We start from the raw sequence: 15407 nt of genomic DNA on the forward strand, positions 1-15407 counted from the left end.
GGTCCCTTTTGAGCTGCCTCTCCCACTACAGCACAATATAGACAACATTCAGTGCCACACACAGCTCCACAGCTGCCTGCCCTCCCAGCTGCAGGACCCTGCTACATATCCCTTATCACAGATAAATCCTCTATATTCCAGCCCCGAGCTGATCTCCGATCTCCTGAGATGTCCAACACAGCTGGGCAGGCTGGACAGGGCCACATTGCGACTGGAACTCTATTTGATGAGCCATATACAGAGATTAGAGAGGCTTTATGTTTCCCATGAGTTGCCATTCAGGAAGCCTTGGGCTGAAGGAGAAGCTGCCTGCAGACACAGCACCCTGGGCTGCGATCGAATAAGCTGCGTAGAGAAGATCTGGGCACAAACCCCTGGAGAACCAAAAGAACGACACACTTTGGTTGTGGGAGGAAAATAACCCAAGGAAAACAAAGCACAGCTTGCTTGTGAAGGGTGGATGAAGCTTGACTTGGTTCTGCTGCTGCCTACCTGATTTTATCCTCCCTTTTCTCTGCTTTGCTCATTTTGTAATTGCCCCAAAAATCATTTACAAACTCAAAGTCCTCCCCAGAGGCCAAAATCAGTCTCATGGGGGCCCATTTTTTGCCCAGCCCTTTTCAAGCCCTTCCCTCTTCCATGTCTGCCCCAGGCACAGATATACCACGAGCATCCACCCTGCAAATTTAAGACCTGTTCTTAGTTCCTCTGCTTGAGGACCTTTCTGGCAAACCCATACAGTGGAAAGAAGGAATGAGAGCAAGAATAAGAAACAAAAGCCCTGCAGGATGAGGGAATCCCCAATACCCACAAAAAGAATCAGCTCTGCCAAGAGCATCTACCTCCACAGGCAGGAGAGGTCAATCTGACTTCCTTGTTACTTGCCAACACGTACAGGCCAAATAACTTCTTAATGGTAATGAATCCACTAATCACAAGACCCTTGTGCTCTGGGGAAAAGACATGAGAAACTAAGCCCCAGGATGGATCTTGTTATCACATTAGAAAGGATTAACACCCCTTTCTCGGCCAGCTGCCCAGTGCACATCTTTAGCTGGGCTTGCAGCAGCTTTTGTAACTTGTTTTTTCCTTCCTGCATGTCCTCCCATGCAGGGCATCCTCCACAACCACTGGAGTAAGGTGCGTGCATGCTGAGCACAATCCTGCTACAGCTTTCTGGGGAGCAGAGCAGGAAAGGGAAAAGGTGGAGGAAACTCAGCATCAAGCAGGATCCATTCCCTTCAAGAGGCGGCTGCTCCCTGGAGGAAAGCCTGCTGACAGCCCAACGCTGCAGCACAGAGGGATGCCAGGAGGAACAATCAAGTAGAACTCAGAAGTACCTTTCAGACTAACTCAGAGCTGTCTGCCTTGCCTGTCTGTGCCTCCTCACAGCACTACAAAAGTCAAGGAGCCAAAGGCAGTACAATGCCAAGCAGGTATGGGGTTAATTAAGACTGAAGTACTCACATTATAACTGTCCTGCAGCGTTACATAAATACAAAGCACTTCACAGCTCTCTCCCCTCTCCTGCCTCCAACCCACTGAGTTCCTTGAAAGGCTCTACAAGAGGGAAGATGCTCCTCTGCATAACAGCACACAAGCAAAGAGCAGCCCAGCAGCAACAACCCAGACAAGCTGGGGGGTGACCCAATTGCTTTATTAACAGTGACAGCAGCTCATGATGGCAAGAGGGAGCCAGAGGGGCTGTGTGGGAGACACACATCCTGAAGATCTTATAAACTGCCGGTTTCACTTGGTCTCCCCGTATACGCAATACTGAGCCCTTCCCTCTCAGAACAGATCAACCAAAAAGCCCTTGTGAAATCCCAGCTCTCACTCACACAGCAGTGGAGACCATCCCGGCACTGTTGCTCCCCACTGTGAGCTCCCCAGGGCTTGAAGAGGTGTCTGAACCACCAGAGACTTCAGAAGCCCAACTCTAGGCTCCAAGGCTGGCTGGGGAGTGACCCACTCCAGTTCTTATTGCTTGCTAACCCACTACTGCAGCAGCCCAGTAACCGCCTGCAATTCCTTCAAAGTCTCTACTAAAAGAGTCCTTAATAAATCCAACCTCCTTCCAGCATATCATATTGCCTTGCAAAGGGGCAATTTTCAAAGAGAGAGATAAAGGCACCTCAAAAGAAGTCCCCAAATCTCTATCAGAATGTACCATATTTAAAAATAACTTCTTGTACTTGAAGCTGCCACCTTTCAAAGGGGATTTGAAAGAAATGGTTTCCACAGGAAGAAGAATGATGGCAAAATTCAAAGTCACTTCTTCCATCTGATGCCTGCCTTCAAGTGGAATGGCCCAGAAAGCTGCTGGCAGCACGTGTGCAAAGCAGCATGCAGAAACTATTTGAAGCACTGGGCTGAGCTCACTTGAATTTCCTTTATCCAGAAAAGCTTTGGGGCTATGACCTTCCTTGCCTGGCACCCTGGCTTGCATTCAGATGCTCGCCCTCACTTTAAAGCAGTTCTGTTTTCATCTGGAAGGGTTTGACACAACCATCAAGGTGAGCCTCACCAATAACTCAGGTATTTCCCTTTATAGGGCTGTAAGGAAAATCAGAGACAGGACCATCATCTGCTCAGCCCCAACCTGGGCTCACAGCTCATCTGCCCACCCTCCAGCCCCTGATAACCCAGTGAAGGGCTGGAAAACACTACTGTTAGGTTAAGAATAACACCACTGGGATTTAGTGGGACTTGGCAAACAAAACTAAATGACCAGAATCTCATTCCCCCTTTCCCACAGAGCTCTATTCTGTTTACTTCGAACCAAAACCAGAGCTTAACTTTAATCCTGCATCCCCCGGGTGAAGGTTTTGTTGCTGGCTTTGTTCTCTCTCACAGCTGTCCCTGGAAGGGGATGGATGGTTTGGGCTCTCCAGCACTGATCCCAAGCACAGCAGCTTGGCATAAGGATGGAGGAGGAGGACACTGTGACGGACCCCAGTCAAATCCAACCCTGGACATGACTTTGCCTTTATCTCCACACTGTCTTGCAAGGAGATGGCATCCTGCTGCTGGTCTGCAGGACCTGATAGTTTGGGCCTAATGCTGTATAGTTTGGACCATCTGTACAAGAGCAGGAAGAGGTAACCTTTTCCCTGTTACTTTCCCTGTTACTGTCACTCCATGCCTCTTCCCCATGTACAACTTGCTGTTGGGGTGTTAAAGACCACTACATATCCCAGTGCCTAAAACTATGGATTCAGGAGAACGTATCAGGAATGACAGAAAAGATGGGAATAATTCCACCTGGATTCCCCAAAATTTCCACTCCAAGCCCAAACCTGGGATAGTTTCTAGCTGGAAGTGGAGAGACTGGCTCAACTGCAACCAGGATTCTCAAGTCTTAAGCTAATCCAGCAAAACACAGACCAAGACAGTAGCTTCGGTCACTGGTAGTACCAGAACAACCCATATTTGTTATGCTGATAAAGCGTAACGTGTTATGATGATTACAACAGAGTTGGAGTAAGCCCTGTCTTGCAACAGAGCTGCCCCATGGGCAAGCCAGGAGCCCAATTTCTCCCAATTCCTCCGGAATGCTGTAACTTCGCTCACAGTACCCCTAAGCATATGGCATCAGGACTTCATCAAAAGCAACACATAGCCCACAGCCACCCAAATTCACCACTACCTGCTGCTGGGGGGGCCCAGGAACCCGCACAGAGCTGCAGTGGGGTGGGAAGGAGAAAACATCTTACAAACCTCCTACCTTTTCAAGCACAGCTCCTGAGGCTCAGCACAAGGAGCCTGACTTTGCCTTCTGTGACCGGGACCAAGACCCTGATAAGCAAACCCTGTGATGCCTTTGATGCTGCTAATGGCCATTGCATAAGGGCCTGTTTAATATCTGTACTTAGCAAAATGCTTCCCTCGTGGTTAATTTTAAAAGCTCCACTTTGCAGGAATCACAGAGCATTTCAGAAACCTGGTCAAAGAGATGAGAGGGACTCACTGAGGCTAATTACAGCTCTGCACTCCTGCTCAAAGCACCGCCTGCCCCACGCAACAAGGGCCACCTGAGCACAGCTCTAACACTACTCTTAGGCTTTTAAATGAGAGCTCAGGGGTTACTTTGAGTGACAAGGGTCTTGGTGACCAGCAGGTACCTGCTGTGCATGCTGGAGATAGCTTGCAAGGTTGGAGCATCAAGATGCAGGAGCAGAAGCATACACACGTGGCAGACTCATCGATTTTCTGCCCTTCAGCATCTCTGATGGGGTAAGTGCCATCAGAGATGGGCTGCAGGACAGAGAAAAGCTCAGAGAACTGAAAACCATCAGGAGTAATCAGCCAAGAAGCAGAAACAGGAGCTGGGATAGAGCTGAGGGATAATCTCTGCTTGTCTTCCAGACACAAATTGTAGACAGCAAATGATTGCAAACAGATATAATTATGGGCTCTATCTTCTCTTACAGAGCTGGAGTTGCCCTGATTAGCTGATCTCAGGCATTTCCTCACCTCTGACATCTTCAGCAGTCTCTGACAGGAGCCCTTTGGAAGGATTTTCCCAGGCAGAGCTCCCTTTTCTGTGGCAGATTTCACTTGGCTTTGATCTTTTGGTTGTGCTGATGGGTTTTAAGGTGTGCCCTTCCATTGCACCTCTGAAGGGGCAAGTGCAGAACAGCGCAAGCTCAATATCATGCTGAGGGACTGCTGGGGAGCAGCAAGAACCAGGCTGCCCCACGACAGGGGATGAGCCAGAAGGCAGGAGACATCCCAATGCCAGCAGTTCCTGCGTGGACAGAGTGCGAACACAGCAGGCAGAGCCCAGAACTAACAGCAGGGTTGATGAAGCCCCAGACGCGATAAACAATGAACCAGATGCAGAACTCACACAGGGAACTCAGGAAGGAGCTAAAGAAACTGGGAACAAAGATCTGGAGGCAGACACACCAACAGCCCAGCTCTAAACCAGGGCTAAGAGCCCCAGGCTGAGCTTAAATAGAGCTCCTGGGCCATGGGTGAGGTGTTGGTCCCAGGTAAGGCTCATCAGGGCAATTAACAACGATTAGCACCCTCAGCACCCAGCTAAGGTGCTAAGGGATGCTGGGCCATGCAATTGCCTAGCTTGGAAGAACCAAATCTCAAGTTGCATCAAAACCAGCAGGTGGTTAAATGTGATGCCCATTCCTGATGCCTGTCCCAGGATGCACAAATGTCTTTAATGTCTTTCATATTTGGGTGTTTCAGCAGCATGTTCATGGTGCTGTTTGTACCTGGCAGGTGCTGTGGTGTGCTGGGTGACCTCCCAGCTTTGGGAACTGGCCATTTTAGGAAAGCTGTAAAGCTTTCGTTTGTTCTAAATCCTTCCAATCCCGGAGTCAGGGATCTCAGCTTCCTCAGGCAGAGATAATCCAAACCACAGACATCTTTGTCCTTCAGGTACAGGGGGAAAACGTGACAAAGGCACTTCCAAGCCTCAGTAACTTGATGAGATATGGGTTTTTTACAGACAAAAAGTAGCCAAAACTCCACACTTGAGTTCTGAATCCAAGAACCTCCCTGACAGTGTCCAAGGCCAAGTTGGAAGGGGCTTGGATCAACCTGGTCTAGTGGAAGCTGTCCCCTGCCTGTGGCAGGGGGTTGCAACTGGATGACCTGTAAGGTCCCTTCCAAGCCAAACCATGCTATGATTCTATGAACCTTGTGAATCAAGATGACAGCCTAGTTAAGATCTGTGCTCCCAGTTAAGCTCCTGCAATCCCACCGGATGGGGAGAGAGAGAAAATAGGAAAAGGTGGAAATATTTTTGCTGTACTTACATGGCAAAATTCCTGTCTAGGAAACATCTGTTCCTCAGCAGCCCTGCCCAGAGCTGCACACCGACAATCCCAAAGATGAAGAAGACAAAGAAGCACAAGAGGAGGACGTTGCCTAACATAGGCAGAGTATCTAACAGCAGGGTGACGAGTATTCGCATACCTGTGGGGAGAAGGAGAACAGAGGTTAGAGAAGCCCTTTGATGGGGAGAGCATGAATGCCACACCATTCCCAGCTTGGTAGTGCATCCTGGGTAGAGGAATTGGGGTGTTTGTGTTTTCCCTTAAGCCCTAAGGCTGAAAAGGAAGGTAAAGAGTGCAAAAGGCTTAGCCACATATAGGAGCAGCGTATCTCTAAAGGGTGGATTTAAGGGTGGAATTTTCAGATGTTCTCAGTAATATGGGCCCACACAAACATGGGCGAAGTTGCAAGAAAGCCTTTCCTGGAGGACCATCCCCCCAAACCATCACCCTTCTGAGGAATTAACAAAAGATAGATTTATAAACATATTGAACATCTCTCATGAACCACACATTGTTCCCTAAACAATTGTTCCCAGAGCCTCCTGTAGGATGACCACTGCAGCTCCTCCAGGCCTCCTCCATGGACAATTCCTCTTCCATGGAGGACTCCCCTCTGTGCTGGCCACAGGACTGCCAAGCAAGGGATGCAGGGGAAATTCTGACTGTTTAAGGGGGGAAAACAGGATGCAAATGTTTCTTCCTCTAAGGAAAACCCTCAGCTCTGCTCCCTTCCCTTTCTCCTGTGCAAGCTTCCCTGCTGGCCCCACACCTCCCCATGAACCTACAGGCAGAGCAGGGGCTCTCCCAGCACCTTTGCTACCAGGGTAATGCTGATTTCTGGGCAAGCTCTTCCACGGTAAATAAGAAGCTTGAGGAATGAGTCCAGGGCAGCATGGGCAAGCAGGCTGGGACTGGGCTGGCACCTGGGGCTGCCCTGGTGTCGTGGTTTAAACCCAACCACAAACCTGCTCAACCCAGGACACCTGGCTTACATGAGGGCACCTTCCAACTCAAGGATAAAGCAGGAATAAAGAGAGAATAATGACTTGCAGCTCCGCAGTTCAATAGAGGTTAAATGAATCTCTGCGATACCGACCAGCTATCATTTCCACAGCTGATAATTGATGAGAGGAGGACTAATGAAAACAGGAAGAGACAAAGACAAATGTTCAATCATAGGAAAGAATAAAGCCAGGAACCAAGCCTCAGGTGCTCAGCAGAGAGCAGGGCTCATGTTTATGGCACAGCGGAAATCGATGTGGCTGGTGGGTAAGGTGACACTGCCGCCTTTGGAGGTATTTTATCCCACTGAACTTCCGCTCTGTAAACACCTTTTCCTGCCTGTGTGAAGCCTTTCCTCCCTTCATTTCCCCTAGCAGGATGCTGCTCTCCACCAGGCACCCATTGGAATGGAGAGTGGCATTTCCACATTGGCTTCTTCTTTCAGCCAGCTCCTCACTCATGCCCCATGCCTGACGCCTTTCCTGCTAAATTAATGATGCTGGGCTGCAACGATGGGTGCTGGAAGGAGCAGGAGAGAAGTGCCCATCCAAGCTGGCACCTCCAGGCTGCAGCAGCAATGCTGGCAGGATCTGGAGCCCCGTCACGCCGCATTACCCTTTTCCTCGTGTCGCTGTGCCAGCGGAAACGCAGCCCCGCCAAGCAGGGCCGGAGCTGACATTACCTTGTCAGCGCGGCACGAGGGGATGAGCCAAGCCAAGAAGTCTGTGCTAATAAATAATGAGGTGTGAGTAATAACCTCTGCATCCCAGGGCAAGAGCCTGTCAAGGTCTCCATGCCCAGATGCATCTTGGCTCCGGCGCGGCTCCCCACTGCTGGCGCCGGCAGCGGATGCCTCTCCGGAGGAGCCGCGATCCTGGCACCCGGCCCCTTGCCAGTGCCACCGGCTGCCCTCCAAACTCTGTCCCTGTGCCACCCCGGTGCCAAAGCCACCCTGCAGGGAAGGGACACGGTGCTGGCAATGAGTGTGTGTTGTCACGCGCCATGGGCGGCGCGGGATGCTGGCATCTCTGCCATCCACTGTAACCGCAACGCTGGTGCCAGCTGATGGGAAGCACCGACCTCTGCTCCAAGTGCAAGAGGAATCCCAGATCTGGAGGCAAACAGGTTTTGGTTTTGTAACAATCGTTCCCAACGTGTGCTGTCATCGTGAGCCCCCGAGGAGCACATCCCACAGCAATGCCCTGCAGGCTTTCCTTGCAAATCTATCTTTGGAAAAGCAGGAAAGACACACTTCATTCCCACTGGAAAGATGATGCTGGGCATTTCTTCTTTCTTTTTCCCCTCTCATTCTCACTAATACCGTCTGTCTTTTTTCCCAAAAACGGTTAAAATTGATCTCTCTGTGCCAGACAACTGTTTTCTGCTCAGTAACTTTTGGTATTTTGGGCTGTTTAGTGGCACCATCCTCGAGATTGAATCCATCTGTTCGCTACCCACTAAGGGTGCTCTGGGGTCTCAGCAGAATGGCGAGTGTGCCATGGGAAAAGAGCACGAGCATTGGTTGGGCCGCAACAAGGAGCAGGATTTCTCTTCGCTCCCATTCCATTTGCTGCCTGGTTTAAAGCCCATAGTAGAAAAATCAACATAAAAGCAGTGAAATGGATCTGAAAGAAAACCAGTGACCATGATTAAAAAAATCCCATGACTACAGCCTCTGCCAAACATATAAATCACGGGAATTACATTTTCCAGTCATTTTCAAGGAATAATTTCTAATAGAGATGATGTTTTTATTGGCCAGGGTTCTCCTTTCTTTTCTTAACAAACAAAATAAAAATGAAATAATCTTGCTGGTGAATTTATTGTGCCTGGAAGCAAAGAGCTAATAGTGCTGGCTGGAACCCAGGCGAGTGCCCAGACATCGCAGGGAGAAATCGCCCGGCTATTCCTCATGGGTCCCTACTTTCCCCTGTGCTGTGACTGAACACCAGGTTCATCGCTTCTGACCCAGCCATCATTCCCATCTGCTCCATGGCCTTTTGTGACTGCCACTGAGCTGAAAACTCTGCTCCTGACAGTGGTGTGGCGGCTGGGGAAGCATCACTGTCCTGCTGCTGGGGATGGCATGGATGGGGCTGAATGCAACCTGCTGCTGTGTGCTGTCTGGGATGGGGGAGACATCCAAGGAAATCCCCGGCTAAGCTGCAGCATCCACATAGATGAAAGACTAGAAATGGAACTCTGTTATTACTGGAAACTGCAAAAATACAGCACAACAGAGGGCTGTCACTATCCATTCTCCACAGACCCTGGATTACCTCAGTCTGAAACAACAGAAGTATCGGTGTTAAAGTGGATGGAGTTAGTGTCTCATCAAGAAGTGGAGTCTGTGATTATCTGCCCTCCAGGACCTGAGATAATACCTGCCCTGGCACTAGTTCAAGATGCTGGTAGTGGTGTAAGATCAGCCTAACTGCTCCTCAAGCCAGGCAACTCAACTCTAAACATGGATTGGGCTCTTTGGATTTAATCTCATATACTATTAACAAAAAATTGGAGTATTTTCTATTGCCTATCCTTTGAAAAACACTAAGAAGTGAAGTAGCAAGTAAAGCAGAAGATGGCCTAAAAGGCTTACTTGAAAACTTCAGTATCAGACTCCTAAGGCAGAAGAACACAAGGTGGACACAGACCAAGATTTCACCCAGACTTGGAGATGCTGGGATCCGTGGGCCTCGGTTTAATAGGCATGTAAATCCACAAATTCCCCCTGCTTCTGCTCTCAGCCCAGCTGAATCCCAGCTTGACATTCCCACTCTTTCAAGGGAGAGCTATGAAGGGCTTTGTGGATTTAAATAGCTTCAGAGTGAGCTTGATCCTCACCCCAGCCTGAAACCTCAGTGGGGGCTCCAAGCCAAGCACGTGCCAGCATCCCTCTGCTCCTTCCATCCCAGGGAGGCCACGGAGCCACCGTGCTCAACATCCCAGTGGAAAACTTTGTGTTGTGCTTTCGGGCTGCTCCGAAACCCTGGTAACCAAACCTCACTAGGGAAAACAAAGCTCGGGAGGGTTTCATCGTCATTTTTAGCCTCTCTTTCTTTTGGTCTTGTTTTAAGCTCCTGAAGTCACTGAAAATCATGCAGATTATTAATGTTTTCTTTTAAAGAAAAATCCGGGAGAATATAAGAAAGAAACTGCAGAGAGTCCTGTGTGTACAATTCCATCTATTCCATTGCATGCTCATCTGAGGCACTGGAACCAAAACCCTTCTGGGGGAGCTGGTTTTGCTGTCCCTAGATATGCAGACATGACAGGCAGTGCATCCAGGCAGGATGCTCGACGAGGACAAATCAGTGCTGCGTCATTCAAACGGGCTTTTAAAAAGACCAAGAAATGCACTTTCTTTTGCAAGGAACCTCTATGATTTCCATACAATGCTGCTGCAGTTTGAATGGAGTGGATTTTGGTTAAAAAATGATGAAAGTGCTATGAAATTAGTACCTTGCAAAAGGACTGCTCAGCAGATGGCCGATTCCGGCCAGAAATGATTTCAATCTGTTGGTTGCTCTTTCAAATTGGATTTAGAAGACAAGCAGCTGAAGCCACTTCAAAATGGATTTAGGGGCCACTTGAACTTACTCTCATCCATGAACCCAATTTTGTTCTACACGACAGCAAACCCTCTGTGGTATTTTACCGACAATGGAGGCTGCTGCGCTTCTAATCCTGAGCACAAAGAAAAGGAAAGACCTTAAATAGCCAAGAGGGGAAAATGAACCCATCCAGGGCAAGAAGATCCTTCTTTGAACTGACCTTTCGCCTTTCTTTATAGGACCTTTGTTATTTTCTTTGCACTAGAAGCAGAGTTATTTGCCTCTGAGTTCACAAAGCATTGGAATACAGCTATGCAAATGTGGTCCTCCAGGTATAAAATCTACTCCCTTGCCCTTTACTAACACTGATAATCATAATAAATGATCTAAAACTTGCCATTAAAAATTAAAATCAAGCAACTTGCCCTCAGCAGCAAGAGAGCAGGATACTACTGCAAGGCTTAGCACACAGATTGCTGGCTGGGGTGGCTTTAACACCCTGGTTTTCCTAGGGGAGTGAACCAGGCAGAGCCCAAGCTGCAGACAAAGGCATTACTTACTTGGGACCCTGTTAATGGCTCGTAGTGGCCGAAGAACCCGGACGGTGCGGATCGCAGACAAGCTCACGTTGTGTCCATCCAGAGAATACTCCATCATGCTGCAGGGGAAAGAGCGAAAGTGTCAGGATGTGGGATGCTTGCTTCCTGGCGCTACCTGCGTGTCCAGGCTTGAAAACCACTCAATCTGCATTTGCAGCTCACAGTGCTCTCAATGGGGGACATAAGGACTATTTCACCCCCTAAGAGAAAATACCCCCACAAGCAGTGATGGTGCAGATGTGCTCCTGGGATAATGGGCTGCAGGCACAGGTAACACTCTAGAAAGCACAACGAGGAGCAGCAAAGGCAGACATCAGGGCAGTTGGGAGCCCCCAGCTACCTGCTCAGCTCCTGCAGCCGTGCTGCTCTCCCTTCCCATTAGCTTATAGTGCTCCAGCCAGCAGCGCATCCACAGCCTTTCCACTGCACAACTCTATGCAGCTCAAAGTCACTCAGATACTTCTGCTATTATACCCCCTGCTAGCACCCCAGTGTATTTTCATCCCAGCTTATCTCTTTCCCTGTGACAAAACCTGTGAATAACCAAGCCAACAAATGACGTTAAAGTAGTTTGGTTTCCATTTTATTATTAAGAATAAGGAACATTTTCTTTCCTGTGCTCCGTCTCCATTTCACATAAACATTTCTCTCCCAGGCTGGGAAGGATGTTAAGTCAAGTCAATTTTCTTGCTCTTTTATAGAGCTGAGTGGCAAATGTGTGTAGCATTGGGTTTTTTAATGGGGTTATGGCTAGTTAGCATGGCTGTAATTACAATTTATGAGTTTGACTAGAGGGAAGCACTTGTAAATATGTCACAAATCTCTCACCACGCCTGTTCAAATAACAGAACAGCATCAAAAGCAACCCTGTGAGCAAGCTGTTGGATGCCATGGAGAAAGAGCTTTTGTTTTGTGGGGTTTTGTTAATAAACAAACAGATATGGAAGAAGGAAGGCAAATATGAGCTGAATTCTGCAACCGGGCACTTCAGGGGAAAGGAGAGATTTGAAGCATCCTGCAGTGAGGATGGACCAGCATCATTACACGCCATTAAGAAGCAACCACCAAATGGACTTAAGCAACAACTGAATGGTTTTCAGGCAATAGCAAAGGGAGGCTTGGTTTTGGGCCAGCCTTGCTCAGGTGCATCACTGCTCATGTGCCCATGCTCTGCCCTGCTGGAGCCTTGTATTTGGTGCTTTGCTCTGCTCTGGGGAGTTTGACTGGGAATATGTAGATGCTCTGATGCTTGCTTCTCTTCCGTCTTTGTCCTGAAGCTGGTTGGTATCACCGGCATTGCACTGAGGTGACTTTGGCCTGTTAGCTTTCATTTGCCTGCTGATTTGGGGCTGGTTTAGCAATAACCTTCCAGAGATACTTGTTATTCCCGAAGCAGTTAGTGAGTCTTTATAAATCAAAACCACCTTCCGGCTCATACATAGGAACTGAGCCGAGCATGATGAATAGCTTTAAAACTCAGCACGGCACAAAACCAGGTTTTAAATCTAACCTGTGTTCATTAAGGAGCCCAGAGCTGCAGGAAGGACCACACAGGAGGAAAGCCATCGGAAATGCCCATTCACACCTGCACCGAGGGGGCCTGGAGCCAGCACCAGGTGTCTGCTCTAAACAGACCTCGCTGGGATAGAGGAAGCATTGTTTAAAGTCCCTGATGTGAATAGTGTGAAGCCTGAATGTGCTCGCTGGCGAGGTCCCAATACAGCACTCTCACAGTGTTTTGGGTGGCGGAGTAAGTGGATTTTAGTGTAACTGACACAGGCTTTGTACTAACAGCGAGTAAAAGGAGTATGAAATGCTCCAGTGGGAGCTGGTTTTGTACTCCAGGGAGCACATGCAACCATTGGCATGTTAAAGGGTTTTACTTGACCCTTCGAGTTTCAATGGGGCTGATAAGAGATGAAAAAGCCAGGATTTGGCCTAGGGAACCAACTTTCTAATCCTGACATTTTGGATTTCCACGATACTCCATTTAGGATTTGAAAGTAAGTCTCAGGAGGATCTACGCTGCCCACTGAAGCCAACCCGAAACACTTGCTAGATTCCAGATTGGACCATCAGCAAGCAGCTTGAACCTTTGAGAAAAAAGGACCCAGGCTTGGGGTCCTGTTCCTATATCCCACTTGTAAACCAAGAATTCCCTGGAAATGCCTGACAGAAACCTGCTGGAGCTGGAAATTACGGAGGGATAGGAGGTCTGGGTGGACTAACACTTGGTAGGCAATTCCTTACAACTGCTGGGTACTGAAAACAAAGGAGGCACAAGCCTTTGCAATGGCTTCTGCCATAAACAGTTTCCAGTCCTTTAGCTGCCAAGTTAAAGATGTCCAAAGCACATCATCACATGAGGCTGCAACGTCTCCAGGGACTGGGTGCACGAGAAACCTCTCTGGTTTCAGCTCTTGTGGACATCATTTTGGATGCTTGGGAAATGCTTTCAACTTGGCTGCTGGACAGACCCAAAGGTTGTAAAGCTCCATCTGGTCTGAAACTGTCCAGGGTGCATTTCTGAGGCGAGCAGAACATGAAAGGGCTTCCAGTGCTGGAACAAACTTCAGACACGAGCTGTTGCTAGAGGCAGGAGATCTGTTTGTTTTGTAGTTTCCCTGCTTCCCCTCTGCTCTCCTTGGTATTCATTGCTAGTAAGCCAAATCAGGAGGATACCGAATGGGACAAACCAAGCAGGCAGCACTGCTTATCACTTGTTTCCCTTCTTATCATAGAAAACTTCATAGTAACTTCCTCACATCCATCTGCTTGCTGGGAAAAGCAGCTCTTGTTATTCCAGTAGAGTGCTCCCTGCCTAAAACCACCTCCAGTTTTAGGAGCAAATGCTGGCTTGAACAGTGATGGGGGGCTAGGTGAAGAACCACAGCCTGTTGCACAGCTTCTCCTCGCCCACCACCGGTGTTACCAGCCAGCCCAGCTCCCAGGCCAGACTCTCTTCTTCGAGATTGGAAATAATGTCACAGGTATGGCTTGAATACACCCAAATCATCTGGAGATGGCCCAGGATCAGCCAGGGAAGGGCCATTCCTCTTCTCATCTTCAACCTGAGCAATGCCAGGTTGCTTCCACTGGGGCCTCCTGGTGCTTCTGCTGTTTTCATTCTTCTCAAACATATGCCAGCCACAGCCTTCCTTGGAAAACTATCAGATGGACATCCAGCCACCTTCCCCGTTGTCCCAAGTGCTACATGAACAAAGATCCTGGTGCCAAACCCAATGCTGAGGTACGAGCAGAGGGCTCAGCCTTTCTGCCTCCATTTGATTCTCTTGTTTGATGCTATGGGGAACCTCTGCTTGCCCATCAGGAGAGCTCATCCTGCAGGTTCAGTGTGGGGAAACACTGTCTGCACACTGGTTATGGATGGCAGACTCCTGATCCTAAGCTGCAACCACAGCCTTCCCCTTCTCCTACTGTTTCTAGCTCAAACACTGCAGCAAGGCTTTGGAAAGAAGAAATCATTAACTGCTCTTTCTGTTGTCCTTGCTGTTCTTTCCTGGTTACACCACACTTGGCTTCAAAGGAAGCTCTGCTCAGGAGAGCTCATGTTTTATTCAATCCAGTAAGGCCATTCCTAATTGTATTCCAAACAAATAACATGGAGCAAAACAAGACTCCATTAGTGCAATGAAGATTGCACATCACTAGCATAAGGGTAAAAATGCCCCAACATATGACAGGAATGTTCTAATTAACCCCAGGCTGGCCATTAGAAACCCAGGGATTCAGAAATAAGGCAGAGCTCTATAATTAAAGCAGTCTAGCCCTTCTTAGGGTATTCTAAGCAGGTAAGAGAGCCTGGGGGTTCTAAACCTCATCTATTTATAGAACCAAGTTTTAGGCTTGCCAAGCTTTAAGCCCATTCAGTTTCTCCCTTGGGTGTGAGGGAGCTGGTGTCAAAAGCACGCAGCTCTTCCTCGTATCTGTTTGCTAACACATCCGGCACAAATAAGCAGCTGTAGGGGATGGGATTAAACCAAGAGAAGTTTCCAGGAGGCATCTGTGTGCACTTGGCATTTGGGTCAGCCTCTGGTCAGCTTCCATCATCAGGATCTCAATGTTCTAAACCGGGTTTTTGGGCTACGTTCTCCTCGTTTGGCCAACTTCTGCCTCTCTGCCTCACTCTCATGGTGTTACTTAGCAGAAGCTGGGCTGAGCTGTTGTGTGCTTTTCCACCCATCCTGGAGACAGCAGGGTTAACCACGACCACTGGGACATTGGCCATCACAAGGGACTAGATCAGCATGCACTTCATTTGACAGAGACATCACTGGCAAAAGGATTGCTACTGAACACCCGATGGCTTTTGTCCTGACATTCGTACCCTACCCCATAACCCAGTGTGGTTGCCAGAGGTGCAACCAAATGAGGCTTGTGAGACTCTGCCTTGGCTTGAGCCTGCAGTTTTCACACGGCATCATGAAAAC

At 48.7% G+C, this 15407-nt stretch overlaps 1 protein-coding gene across 2 annotated transcripts in view; it reads right to left on the reverse strand.

Moving 5' to 3' along the window:
* Positions 1–15407, reverse strand: part of CACNA1H (calcium voltage-gated channel subunit alpha1 H) — a 235124-nt gene that overhangs the window by 98989 nt on the left and 120728 nt on the right. For both annotated transcript variants that reach the window (XM_065684766.1, XM_065684767.1), the window contains exons 5-6: positions 10918–11015; positions 5781–5940 (exon numbers count right to left, since the gene is read on the reverse strand). In XM_065684766.1, the coding sequence (XP_065540838.1) occupies positions 5781–5940; positions 10918–11015 (258 nt within the window). The remainder of the gene's footprint in view (positions 1–5780; positions 5941–10917; positions 11016–15407) is intronic.

Source organism: Lathamus discolor, chromosome 6 (assembly GCF_037157495.1).
Source record: "Lathamus discolor isolate bLatDis1 chromosome 6, bLatDis1.hap1, whole genome shotgun sequence".
Taxonomy (NCBI): Eukaryota; Metazoa; Chordata; class Aves; order Psittaciformes; family Psittacidae; genus Lathamus; species Lathamus discolor.